At 43.8% G+C, this 13,023-nt stretch overlaps 1 protein-coding gene across 1 annotated transcript in view; it reads left to right on the forward strand.

The window, feature by feature from the left end:
- Positions 1 to 12,928, forward strand: part of hecw2a (HECT, C2 and WW domain containing E3 ubiquitin protein ligase 2a) — a 30,566-nt gene extending 17,638 nt beyond the window's left edge. Inside the window, exons 12-30 of the mRNA XM_028991220.1 lie at positions 163 to 313; positions 1,668 to 1,771; positions 2,859 to 2,974; positions 3,095 to 3,280; positions 3,407 to 3,541; positions 3,624 to 3,723; positions 3,796 to 3,892; positions 4,710 to 4,793; positions 5,031 to 5,119; positions 5,220 to 5,340; positions 5,853 to 5,966; positions 6,059 to 6,211; positions 6,279 to 6,377; positions 6,468 to 6,597; positions 9,199 to 9,345; positions 9,426 to 9,540; positions 9,693 to 9,778; positions 11,082 to 11,194; positions 11,298 to 12,928. Of these exons, the coding sequence (XP_028847053.1) occupies positions 163 to 313; positions 1,668 to 1,771; positions 2,859 to 2,974; positions 3,095 to 3,280; positions 3,407 to 3,541; positions 3,624 to 3,723; positions 3,796 to 3,892; positions 4,710 to 4,793; positions 5,031 to 5,119; positions 5,220 to 5,340; positions 5,853 to 5,966; positions 6,059 to 6,211; positions 6,279 to 6,377; positions 6,468 to 6,597; positions 9,199 to 9,345; positions 9,426 to 9,540; positions 9,693 to 9,778; positions 11,082 to 11,194; positions 11,298 to 11,409 (2,252 nt within the window). The 3' untranslated portion in view covers positions 11,410 to 12,928. The remainder of the gene's footprint in view (positions 1 to 162; positions 314 to 1,667; positions 1,772 to 2,858; positions 2,975 to 3,094; positions 3,281 to 3,406; positions 3,542 to 3,623; positions 3,724 to 3,795; positions 3,893 to 4,709; positions 4,794 to 5,030; positions 5,120 to 5,219; positions 5,341 to 5,852; positions 5,967 to 6,058; positions 6,212 to 6,278; positions 6,378 to 6,467; positions 6,598 to 9,198; positions 9,346 to 9,425; positions 9,541 to 9,692; positions 9,779 to 11,081; positions 11,195 to 11,297) is intronic.
- The last annotated feature ends 95 nt before the right edge of the window (positions 12,929 to 13,023 follow it).

The following is a 13,023-nucleotide window of genomic DNA, read 5'->3' on the forward strand; positions in this document are numbered from 1 at the left end:
GATACAGTGTAGTACAATACAGTATGTTATAGTGCAGTGCTGTGAAGTATGGTACAGTGTAGTGAACTACAGTATGGTGCAGTGCAGTGTAGTGCAGTGCATTACAGCACAATATAGTTGGGTGAACCAGTTCATGGTGAACCAGTGCTGTCTTGGTCTTAGACTGGGAAGCTCGCATTGACAGCCATGGACGAATTTTCTTTGTGGACCATGTGAACCGCACCACAACCTGGCAGCGACCCACTGGACCTCCCGCTCCACAGGGCTTGACTCGTTCCAGCTCCATTCAGCAGATGGAGCAACTCAACCGCAGGTCAATGCCACATACCTACATATTAGGGGCAGTGGTGGCCTAGCGGTTAAGGAAACAGCCCTGTAATCAGAAGGTTGCCAGTCCGAATCCCTGTCCTCCAAGGTGCCTCTGAGCAAAGTACTGTCCCCACACACTGCTCCCTGGGCGTCTGTCATGGCTGCCCACTGTTCACTAAGTGTGATGGGTTAACACAGCTTTAACTGGAGGACACAGCTTTAACTTTCATTATTTTCTAATGGTAGCTTCTAACACAGTAAATAGACAGCTGTGAATATCTAAACATTAGTTCTGATTTGATGTTAAATTTAAACATCCACCAATATGTTTAATACATTAGTATTAGTCGATAGGCTGAAAGAACCAATATATCATTTACATTTACGGCTTTTAGCAGACTCTCTTGTCCACAGCGATGTAAATCAGTACTTTGTTGTCCATATCTGATCTTCATACCTGTGTAAGAACAGAGTTTAACAAGCCAAATTATTTACCATCATAAGCTCTATTAAGGTGCAAAGAACCTTACATGGAACTTTGTAATGGAGTCAAGTAGATACTCCTTTAAAAGGTCAGTCTTTAATTATCACTTGAAGATGTGAAGGGACTTGAATGTTCTGATGGCATTAAAAAGTTGGATTCACCACTGAGGAGCCAAAGCTGAAAAGAGTCTGGATGCTTGTCTTGCTCGTCTGATCCGAGGAGACCTACCATGGAAGGGGGTCCCTCTCTGTATCACGCCTTTCCAAGGTTTCTTCCTTTCTTTTTTCTCTGTCCTAGAGTTTTTTTTGTGTGCAGCACAGCACATGGTGACATACAACAAAATGTGTCCTATGCATTTAACCCATCACCCTTAGTGAGTAGTGGGCTGCCCTGAAAGGCGCTAAGGGAGCAGTGTGTGGGGACGTTACCTTGATCAAGGGAACCTCAGTGATACCTTGGTGGTTTGGGATTTGAACACACAACTTTCTTGTTATGAGTCCGCTTCCTTATTCGCTAGGTCACCACTGCCGCACATATCAAGAATGAAGATAGTTCTAGGAGCCAGCAGACTCCATACATCATTATCAACCAGTATTAGCCTTCCTGTCTAATATCTCCAATAATAACATCTATTGTGCAACAATATATAAAAAAGTTTTGTTTTTCTGCATTATTCACGATTGTAATGGACACTTTTGCTGTTTCAGATCCTGTAGATGGCACTATAGAGTCACTGCAATATTTACAGTGAAGAATACAGTGAAGAATACGTAACATCAGTAAAAACATCTGCATTTAACCAGGGTGATATTTTTACTTAAATATTAATGCAACATGGATTTAAATGTATTGATTTGTGTTGTGGGATGAACAGGTACCAGAGTATTCGTAGAACAATCACCAATGAGAGGACAGAGGAGCAGGCTGTGGAGATTCCAGCGCCTGATGACACTGACCTGCTGGCCCCTTCCATTTCTGGTACAATGCATTACATAGAACTCAGGTCTTCATCTCATTATAACAGAAATAATGTCACATATGTCACAAATTCATGTAATATATGTACTGTATATGTGTGTACTGTATCCAGTTCACTGTTATATTGAGGAAGAACAACGGCACAAGCAGGTCCATTTCCTGATAACTGATCTGGTTTTAAGTGATTTGTTTTGTCATTGTGATGCACAGCATAACACAGCACACAGTCCATTAAACTAAATTTGTCCTCGGCATTTAACCCATGTGAGAGATGAAAAGGCACACAGAGAGCAGTGTGTGGGGACGGTACCCTTTGGCGGTTTGGGATTTGAACTAGCAACATTTCTACCTGTTTGATTCTTTATCCACTAGGCCACTGGCCCCAAACATGGCTTTATAAAAGAAATCTTCCATAGGTATAGTATGTGTAACATCATAGTGCCCCTGGCCCACCAGTCAATGTCATTGTCTGGTCTGCACGCCGGAGCTCTGTAGTTTATAGGCTCCAATGCGTGTTTTGTTTCTGCTTTGTATTGCGATTGTGCTTCACACTTCCTCCTCGGTGTCAAAGCACCCCTGCATGTTAAAAGTGATGCGATAAATCATTCTTATTGGATGACCGTGTTAAACACACCTAAAAAGGCTACCTCTTTCTTCTTTTTTTCTGAAGGTTGCAAAATGCACTTGGCCATGCCCATAAATCTTATTTACCCTTTCTGCTTCCTGCTGTGTGCCAGATTGTTGAAATAGGCCCCATCAGCAGCAAGTGATGTTGAAGGGATGATTACACTGTCTGGAACTGGGAAAAAGCTAGTTCATTGCATCGACATATTATATACACATATGTATATAGGGTGGTAGTGGCCTAGTGGGTTAGACACTCGCCTATGAACCAGAAGACCAAGGTTCAAACCCCACTTACCTCCATTGTGTCCCTGAGCAAGACACTTAACCCTAAATTGCTCCAGGGTGACTGTCCCTGTAACTACTGATTATAAGTCGCTCTGGATAAGGGCTGTAAAATGCTGTAAATGAAAATGTAAATATAAGTGCGTGTGTGTGTGTGTGTGTGTGTGTATAATTCTAGAATACCGGAGGGAAGGCCACTCAAGTGCTCGCTCTCGTCTTAATCTGCTGCTTCAGTCACCCAGCGCCAAGTTCCTCTGCAGTCCAGACTTCTTCACCTTGCTGCATTCCAACCCTGTGAGTGGTGCTGCTGCCGCACAGATCCCAGAGTGGGAAAACGGCGTACGTTGTTGTAACGTAAGGACTGTCTCTGATGTCATATCTCATATCCACCTGGTCTGTGCTGTGTTTTCTCAGAGTGCCTACCGCATGTTTACCAGCAACACCTGCCTGAAGCACATGATCAGTAAGGTTCGGCGAGACGTGCATCACTTTGAGCGCTACCAGCACAACCGCGACCTGGTCACCTTCCTCAACCTGTTTGCCAACAAACAGCTGGAGCTGCCGCGAGGATGGGAGATGAAGCATGACCACACGGGCAAGGTGTGTCTTTGTGAGAGGAGCAGGTTGTGTTATACACAGTTTAACCTCACATTATGACCACAATTCAGTAACAGTAACCTCACATCCACTTTTCACTAAATGCCCCTGCATGTTTCATCCCTGCAGTGCTTCTTTGTGGACCATAACTGCCGCACCACCACCTTCATCGACCCACGGCTGCCTCTGCAGAGCTCTCGCTCCAGTGGCCTCCTCGCCCACCGTCAGCACCTGAGCCGCCAGCGCAGCCACAGTGCCGGGGAGGTGAGTCGTTCATGTGCCATCACCACGTGGCATCACTGGGCTTTCCAGAACATTCCTTACCAACAACTGTCTTATATGACAGGTGGGGGAGGAATCCCGTTCCCCGAGCCCACCAACCCCACGGCCATCTAGTACCTTTAGTGGGTCGAGCCGGAATCAGTACCTCGAGATGGTGCCAGTGGGTGAGTTTCTGTTCAGAGAACAATTTAAAACAATTACATACACTGTAACTTCTACTTCTGATGTTCTCCCAGCATACAATGAGAAGATTGTTGCGTTTCTACGGCAACCCAACATCTTTGACATACTTCAGGAAAGACAGCCGGAGCTCGTCCGAAATCACTCTCTCAAGTGAGTTCCTTCAACATCTATTAAGCTGTCGAATGATACATTCGTCAAAGTCATTGTTGAGGATTCATTGATTATTAACGGTATGTGGCCAACACAGTAACCAGTAGAGAATCTTCATCGATGGTAACTTGAAAGCACATTGTAAGTCGCTCTGGATAAGGGCGTCTGCCAAATGCCATAAATGTAAATGTAAATGTAAATTTCATGCAGTTTGAATAGTAGGTCAGGAGGCATTTTTATTAATATTAGGGGGAGGGGATGAATGAACCGTGTTTTATAAAAACAATAAATAACATTTTACAGTAAATAACATTTAGAAATGGTGTTCTGGCAGCCTACTAGCACAAGGGGCGTGTAGGAAGCCCGTGAAAGTGAAGTGATTGTCACACGTGCACACAACAGAATGTGTCCTCTGCTTTTCCCTGAGCAGTTGGCAGCCATTACAGGTGCCCGGGGAGCAGTGTGTGGGGACGCTGCTTTGCTCAGTGGCACCAACCAGCAACCACCACTGCCCCATGACATGATCATCACTTCAAAAACCCGGATAATTCTAAAAACCGTCCGGAAATGGGTAACTCCTGTGCAAATTACGCCAGTTGCTCTCGCTCCGCCACAGCATAGTAATAGCCATCTTTCTCCACTACTACACTATAAGAGTTGCCTGGTTGCCTCCTCTAACCTCAGCCCTCTTGCAGGTTCCTTCACACAACTTCAACTTTAACACTCTTCATGGTGGTGACAGTAGAAAATCACACCACTCTTGAACTGTAGGAGGAGCTCTGACAGTAACAACCTAATTTGTGTTTTTTTTCTGCAGAGAAAAAGTGCAGTTTATCCGCAGTGAGGGGGCATCTGGGTTGGCTCGCTTATCTAGTGATGCTGACCTTGTAATTCTGCTGAGGTGAGGCTGCTGTCTGCATGTTGGTGAGCAGATGGCCCACTAATGAATGATCTGCATACCGAAATTGTGCTTGTGTTTGCAAGCCCATGAGTAGAAAAAGAAGCAGCTGCAGTGTTTATAAATGTGTCCATAATTGAAGTTGTTTTAGAAGAGAGGTGCATGGTGGGTACATTTTGTGGCCTGTGTTCCGGGCATCCAACTTTTACATGATCTTCTGATGCCTCTTTCTTACGGCAGCTTGTTTGAAGAGGAAGTGATGTCGTATGTTCCTCCACATGCCTTGTTGCAGTCTGGATACAGTCATGGCTCTCCTCAGAGTTCTCCTGGTGAGAAATTCTTTCCACAAAGCATTCTACTATTAGCAATTAATTAGTTGTATAGATGGTGGTTTCACATGTTCCTAATGTTGTTATTGGTCTCACTTAGGTACTTCTCGACCAAATGCTCGTGCTCCTGCTCCCTATAAACGTGACTTTGAAGCCAAGCTGAGAAACTTTTACCGTAAACTGGAGACCAAAGGCTATGGCCAGGGCCCTGGGAAAGTGAAGTGAGTGCTGTTGTCATGAAGCACAGGAACTGTACAATAGGCATTGTTCCATTGGCTGCAGGGTCACAATTAGTGTGCAGGAGCATTGTGACCTCCAGCTTCCATCATTATCGCTATCAGTTTTCTAACAGAGGACTGGACGTGCCATTGTGCTCCATACCATCAGTAATTCAATAACATCACAGCCATCCTGCACAATAAAATTCAACTAGGGGCTTGCTTATCTGGCATGCAGATATATTTGGTCTAAAGAAACCCCTATTCTTGGGCTCAGAAAAGCCTAAAAGCCAAAAAAAAACCTGGTCTCCTAGCTGTCAGTCCGCTTTTATGTTTTCTTTTAAGTTTATTACATATTTATCATAACAAACTGTCAAAAAAGTTTAACATGAGCTTTGTTTAGTCCCTAAAATCAAGGGCATTTTTTTAAGTAAAAAAAAAAACTGAACTTTGTGGATTTATTATTTTAAATAAATGCTTTTTAAATGCTAACATAAGCATATCTCCGTTTCCAGACTTATCATTCGCAGAGACCATCTTTTGGAGGATGCATTCAACCAGATCATGTGCTACTCTCGAAAAGACCTGCAGAGGAGCAAGCTGTATGTTAGTTTTGTGGGCGAGGAAGGGTGAGTTGTGAGTTGTGCCGGTGCAGGACTCTCTGTGGATGATTGTTTAGTCTGCCTGAGAAATCAGCCACACCCATCTGTGTGTGTTTCAGTCTGGACTATAGCGGCCCATCCAGGGAATTCTTTTTCCTGGTCTCCCAGGAGCTTTTCAACCCATACTATGGGCTCTTCGAATACTCAGCTAATGACACCTACACTGTTCAGATCAGCCCAATGTCTGCCTTTGTGGACAACCATCATGACTGGTGAGTCAAATGAAGGCTTGAAAAAAATAATGAATGGAAGGGTGATTTACTGGCCAGTTATTTTCAGGTTCCGATTTAGTGGACGAATGCTGGGCTTGGCTCTTATTCACCAGTATTTGCTAGATGCCTTCTTCACCAGACCTTTCTACAAAGGGTTGCTCCGCATGTGAGTCTAATTCTAATTCAAAATACCACCAATCGGGTTGTGTAAGTTGAGTGTGAGTGAAACTTTGACACTGGGTTGATTCTTCTGTAGCCCCTGTGACCTCAGTGACCTGGAATTCCTGGATGAAGAATTCCACCAGAGCCTTCAGTGGATGAAGGACAATGACATTGAGGACATGCTGGACCTCACCTTCACAGTCAATGAAGAAGTGTTTGGACAGGTCAGTCATGACTGACCTCATGTGTCTGTAAAATATTCTTTTTTCTTCTAACACTAGAAAGCCAGAACTTGGGGTTTAAGTGTGTCGTAAACACTTTTTTTGAGGAGGGCATGATTGAGGACTGGCTGAGTCTGGGTTTATGATGGAAAGGCAGTGAAGGACCGTATGCTTGTGGTGAGTGAGACGTGTTTCCTCAGCGGGAGGGGCTGTGATGCTCACGCGGTCTGAGCGCAGATGTGACGCCAAGGTGATAAATGGGACAGACAGAGAGAGTGGTAAAACAGGCAGGGGTCATACTGTGAATCTGTGTCAGTCCTGAAAAAATCTAAAACAGGGGCAAACAGAGTCAATGAAACAGTAATTCATCAGTAGAGTGAGCAGAGAAATTCTATCTATGAACAAGTGGAAACTTTGAGTCCCTTCCATGTTTTTATTTTGGTGGTCATCTTCTTTGGTTACAGTGTAGAAAGGTAATGAGGAAGTCACAAAACCAGAGCACAGATCGGGGCTGGGAAGAGGGTGGTAGTAGGCTAATGGGGGACTAACACACTCACCTATGAACCCAGGTTCAAACCACACTTCATACCATTGTGTCCCTGACTATGTCCCTAACTACCTATTATAAGGTGCTCTGGACAGGGTCAGTCCTCCTGGAGACACTCAGGGTTAAGTGTCTTGCTTAACTTAGTAGTAAGTGGGGTCTTCTGGTTCATAGGTGAGTGTGTTACCCATTAGGCTATTACCACCCTCTTCCCAGCCCTGTTCTGTGCTCTGATTCTGTGACTTCCTCATTACCTTAATCACAAACATATCTTAACCATGAGTGTCTCCAGGGGGACTGTCCCTGTAACTACATCTGATAAATGCCATAAATGTAAATTTTATACTGCAGGTACAGGTCTTGTACTGACTGTGGAAGAAAACTTGCTATTAGGGCCCAGCACGGCCTAAATGTTGGACCAGAGCCTGGCAAGGCCTAGTAACTGGGAAAAAAGAATGACCTTGATATTTGCAGCTGCTGCAGCAATCTGCAGCTGAAACCTGAAATCTGAAACCCATCTCAGTAACTATCTCCTACAGGCTTAGGAGAGCATTTTCACACTACAGAGGCTCGGTTTCCAGCCACCTCATCTACCCCATTTTGTCATCTACTTCTCAAACAAGAGTGGTAGGTGGGCTCTGGAACTGCCAGTCTGCTGTTAAAAAGCTGACTTCATCTCTGCCCTTACTTACTACTCTCCTCTCCCTGGACGTCTTGGCATTAATAGAGACTTGGATATCCCAAATGAATACAGCTACACCTGCTGGTGTCTCTTCTGCCTATTGTTTCTACCACACTCTGAGAGAGACTGAGAAAAGTTTTTTTTTCTTTTCAGTTTCATGCAGTCTCAGTTTCTTGTCCGGTGAACATCCTTCTCATTGTCATATATTGCCCTCCGGGGTCACTTGGAACCTTTATTGATAAATTGGAGACTCTGCTCAGCAATATTCCCATAGACACCCCTTTATCTCTCCTAGGTGACTTCAACCTTGACAAATTTAAATCGTCTTGCCTTCTTCCCCTTGGCCAACAGCAGCAGCTCTTCCACCCACAAAAGAGGGAATGTCCTGGACCTGGTCTTCAGTCATTCCTCTCCACCTACCAACCTTTTTCCCACTCCCCTTTACATCTCTGACCATCACTTACTGTCCTTCACCCTCAGTCTACCTATTGGATCTCTTTATCCCTGGAAACAGCCACTAACTCTATTCACTTTCCCTTTCTGTGGATCATCTCTGTCCTCTATCTTCTAAACCCAAAAGGCCTTCCCCCCCTGCGCCCGAAGGGAAGCAGCGGAGAAGGAATATAAGAAATCACAGCTTCACTCGAATCTGTTGCATTATCAGAAACTCCTAAGCAACTTCTCCACTAACCTCACCCCTGCTGAATCTAATTCCTACAGCACAAAACTGGAACAAAACTTAAACAACTCAAGCTGAAAATGAAATGTTACTTATTATCTTGCTCATACAGTTCAGTGCCCCCTTCCTGATATCTATATTTTTGCATGTTTTTCATGCTTATGTTTTTCAGATCATTAGTCAATATTAAATATTAAACAAATTATATTTTTAAGTGATTAAGAAATAAAACTCATTACTTTTATTTAAATCTTTAAATCTTTAAAATAGTTTGATCTGAAACATCAAGTGTGACAAATATGCACGAAAATTAAGATATCAGGAAAGGGGCACTGCATTTTATGAGCTTGATAATAAGTAACATTTTAATTTCAGCTTGAGTTGTTTGATTTTTTTAGTAAATTACTGACACTATAGGTGTTTTTATAATCAGTGTACATTTTATTTTCAGGCACACAGATCATTGGCCATTTTAAATATGGTTAATTAATATTCCAATTATTTCTATGCAAATAGCAAGAGTATATTTACTCATCAAATCATGAATTATAATGCTAAAATTATTATGGCTATTATTCAATTATGCTACAATCATGTTAAGGAGCTCTAGGACATCTGACAAATGCCATAAATATAAAGTCTAGTCTGGTTTCCAGCGAGTAATTAGTAACTAGGACTCCTGTCTCCTGTCTCCTGCAGATTACAGAGAGGGAGCTAAAGCCTGGAGGGTCAGGGATTGCTGTTTCGGAGAAGAACAAGAAAGAGTACATTGAGCGGATGGTGAAATGGCGCATCGAGAGAGGAGTTGCCCAGCAGACAGAGAGCCTTGTGCGAGGCTTCTACGAGGTACAGTGCAGTGTTTATTATGCTTGAAGGACCTTTGACCTTATTGGGGCAGTCTTCATTTCTAATGCTCTGTCCGCCAGGTTGTAGATGTGCGACTGGTTTCTGTGTTTGATGCCCGTGAGCTGGAGCTTGTCATCGCAGGAACTGCTGAAATCGACCTTGGAGATTGGAGGAACAACACAGAGTACAGAGGAGGTATGGGGGAGTAGATGTCAGACCAGGATAATGAGGGTTCAGCTTACAGTTCCCTCAGAACTGCTGAATTGTAGCCACTGCCTGCGTGGGAATATGGGATATCAGAGTCCATTACATCATTAATAAGAACAAGACCCAATCTCTCTGCCCAGGTTACCATGACAACCACATAGTGATCCGATGGTTTTGGGCCACAGTGGAGAGGTTCAACAACGAACAGAGGCTGAGACTGCTGCAGGTGAAACAGCATGCTGCTTGGATGTTACTAGAGAATAGTTGATGTTCCTTTATTCGTTTCTCTTTTGCATTGTGTTCTGTAATGTTATACACTTTTAAAAGATCAGATAAGATGATACTTTATTAGTCCCACAAGTGGGAAATTTACATCACAGGTGGATTTTTTTTTTATCACAGGTCCTGGTCTAGCACCACAGTGTTTTGGTGATATAGTGATTGCCAAGGAGCCAGACTAGCTGGTGTACTAGCTCAGTGTACTAATAACTCTGTCACATGTAAGTAGTGACCCAAAACAGGAACAACTTTTAAACCCCAAAAGACCACTGATAGGAGCACAACTAACTAACACAAATACAATAGTAGTAACACAGTAGTAACATGACCAAGCTACCTGCCTCTCACTGTAGTGAATGCTGGGTGAACAAGATGAGAGAAACATCTCCTCCCACTTCACAAGGACCGTGGAGTTTACTGGGTTTACTGTGTCAGTTGTGTTGATGCTGATAGTGACCTTGGATCTAGTCACAATATTAACCAAAGACAAGCACATTCTGATTCTGATGCTGCATTCACATTTCCAGGTGCCATTCAGATTTAATGAGAAACAGCACTGAATCTGATGCAAGACCATATCCATGATATTCACAGTGTCCGAGTCTTCTGTACAACAATGTTGTACATTGTGGTTCACTTGACCACTTCAGGGGCAGTGGTGGCCTAGCGGTTAAGGAGGCGGCCCCTTAATCAGAAGGTTTGAATCCTGGTCTGCCAAGGTGCCACTGAGGTGCCACTGAGCAAAGCACCGTCCCCACAGACTGCTCCCCTGGCGCCTGTCATGGCTGCCCACTGCTCACAAAGGGTGATGGATTAAAAGCAGAGGACACATTTTGTTGTGTCACTGTGTGCTGTGCTGTGAATCACAATGACAATCACTTCATTTTCACTTCACCCTGGGTTCTGATGTTAGTAGACAAGATGCAACGTAAATGCTGGTCATGTGATGATAAATATAATTTAATATTGTTGATTAATTCAAATGACTAAAATAAGACGCAAATGTTTTAGTCGACTGAAAAATGAATGGACTAAATGAGTCTGGATGTGACAAAGACTAACTAAAATAATAACTAAAACGACAGCTTGATGTGAAGACTAGACTAAAACTCAAATTAAGACAGGTCGTGAAAAACAACTATAGATATTAGCCACAGCTAATAAACATATAATGAAAAGTACATATGAACGAGCAGATCGACTGCAGTGTGAACGTTGCTGAAGACTCTAACTTATTGACGTCTTTGCAGTTTGTTACAGGCACGTCCAGCATTCCATACGAAGGGTTTGCCTCTCTGAGGGGCAGTAATGGTCCACGCCGGTTCTGTGTGGAGAAGTGGGGCAAAACCACCTCCCTTCCACGGTTGTCACCGGAACTTTTCTATTCCTTCAACAGATTGTGTCACTTCACCATCAATCAGACTGAAACACTAAATGTGTGTGTGTGTGTGTGTGTTCTTTACCAGGGCTCACACCTGCTTCAACCGTCTGGACCTTCCACCCTACCCCTCATTCTCCATGCTCTACGAGAAGCTGCTGACAGCTGTGGAGGAGACTAGCACCTTTGGTCTGGAGTGACAGCACCACCCATCTTCCACTACTACCACCATCACAGCACCTCTGACCCTGCGGTGCACTAAAACTCAGTCTAACTAGCCTTTAACAAGAAGAATACCATGTGTAGTTCCTCACCAACTCATCTGTGAGACTGACACACACACAGTCTTGCCTCAGATTCTTCAGCGTATAATTATGTACCGTCTCTCTCTCTCTCTCTCACACACACACACACACACACTCTCCAGTGGACACTTGAATGTATCAAATGTCATGAATGTAAGGACTTTGATCACCTTCAGTGTGGACTGAAGAAGATGCGGGGAACCGAAGAGTGGAAACTTCACCTCACGTGTGGCTTGCAGGACGGAGGCTGTGCTGTTGTGTCTGTTGGTGGACACTAGAGAGGGAAATCTCTTCATCCTGACTGATTCAAGACAACTGTTGCATGCCCAAGACCCAACCCAAAGACTTCTGGGAACCAGTAAACTCCTTTATGACTGGTCACAAGCACCAACCACATTCCTGTGGTGGTCAGCATGCCTCAGTGAAATTCTGTCATTCAAATCACCACTGTTCACTGACTGGCTGTCGTTACTTATACTGCTTAAAGGAACAGTTTGATGGATTTCCCCCATTTCAACTCATGTGTGATGTGGTTTTTACACATTTTGCTCCTCCATCAGATGAATTCATCTGTAATGGATGTTGTTTAGCAGCCTTCAGACCAGGGGTGAACAAGCAGCTTCCTCCCAATACTTTTTATTGTACAATCCTAAGTACATCACTGAAAATACTACAAGCTGTTCCTTTAAACAGGCATGTGGAGTCGAGTACTTTCCGAGTAAAGTGTAGTGTGTATGATGTGCCATTTCAGCACCATATCCAGTAGTGGGATGTGTAGTCATTGCATGTCTCGCCTCGTGATCTTCTCAGCTGTGGCATGCAGGCCCGAGTCCTGGAGGAAAGGGCCACACGGCCCTCTGGATGAGACTGTTATCTGTTTCGGTCTTATTATTTGTTGCTGCTATGTGTGACACACGCACAAACACACACACACACATTTGACGTAGGACACATCATCACAAGTTTGGCTACGATAAAGAAATCAAATCCACAGTGGATAAAATGACGAAAGAAGATAAAAAAGAACGAGTGTGTGTATATCCGGATGTGACCCACTAATACTGCATGCGGGGTCTGTGCTGAGTGGACCCCTTACACGGTGTTGTGGAGTAGCTCCACATTGCATGCTGGACTAGCTTCTGCATGAAGAATTACTATAATGGTTGATTCTGGTTTCTGTACCACCTCCACAGTTTGATCATCTGATTTGATTGATTGATTAGTAGCCCAGAAATCATGTGTCGGCTCATCTCATATGGTACTGGATGAAGTGATATATTGTCTATATCCTCCATTCCATGTCTGTACATAGTGTTATCATGCACATGTGTCCTGTTGTGTGTTTAAATTCATATTTTGCACTGTACCAAAGGTTTGGGGCAAGCAGAGTGTCCATCATTATTGCAATACAACTTAGAGTGAAAAGGCTTCTTTTGTTTTTTTTTTACTCATCTGTGTTGGGTGAACATGTAGCGGTTAAGGAAGCGGCCCCCGTAATCAGGTTGCCGG

Source organism: Denticeps clupeoides, chromosome 9, assembly GCF_900700375.1.
Source record: "Denticeps clupeoides chromosome 9, fDenClu1.1, whole genome shotgun sequence".
Taxonomy (NCBI): Eukaryota; Metazoa; Chordata; class Actinopteri; order Clupeiformes; family Denticipitidae; genus Denticeps; species Denticeps clupeoides.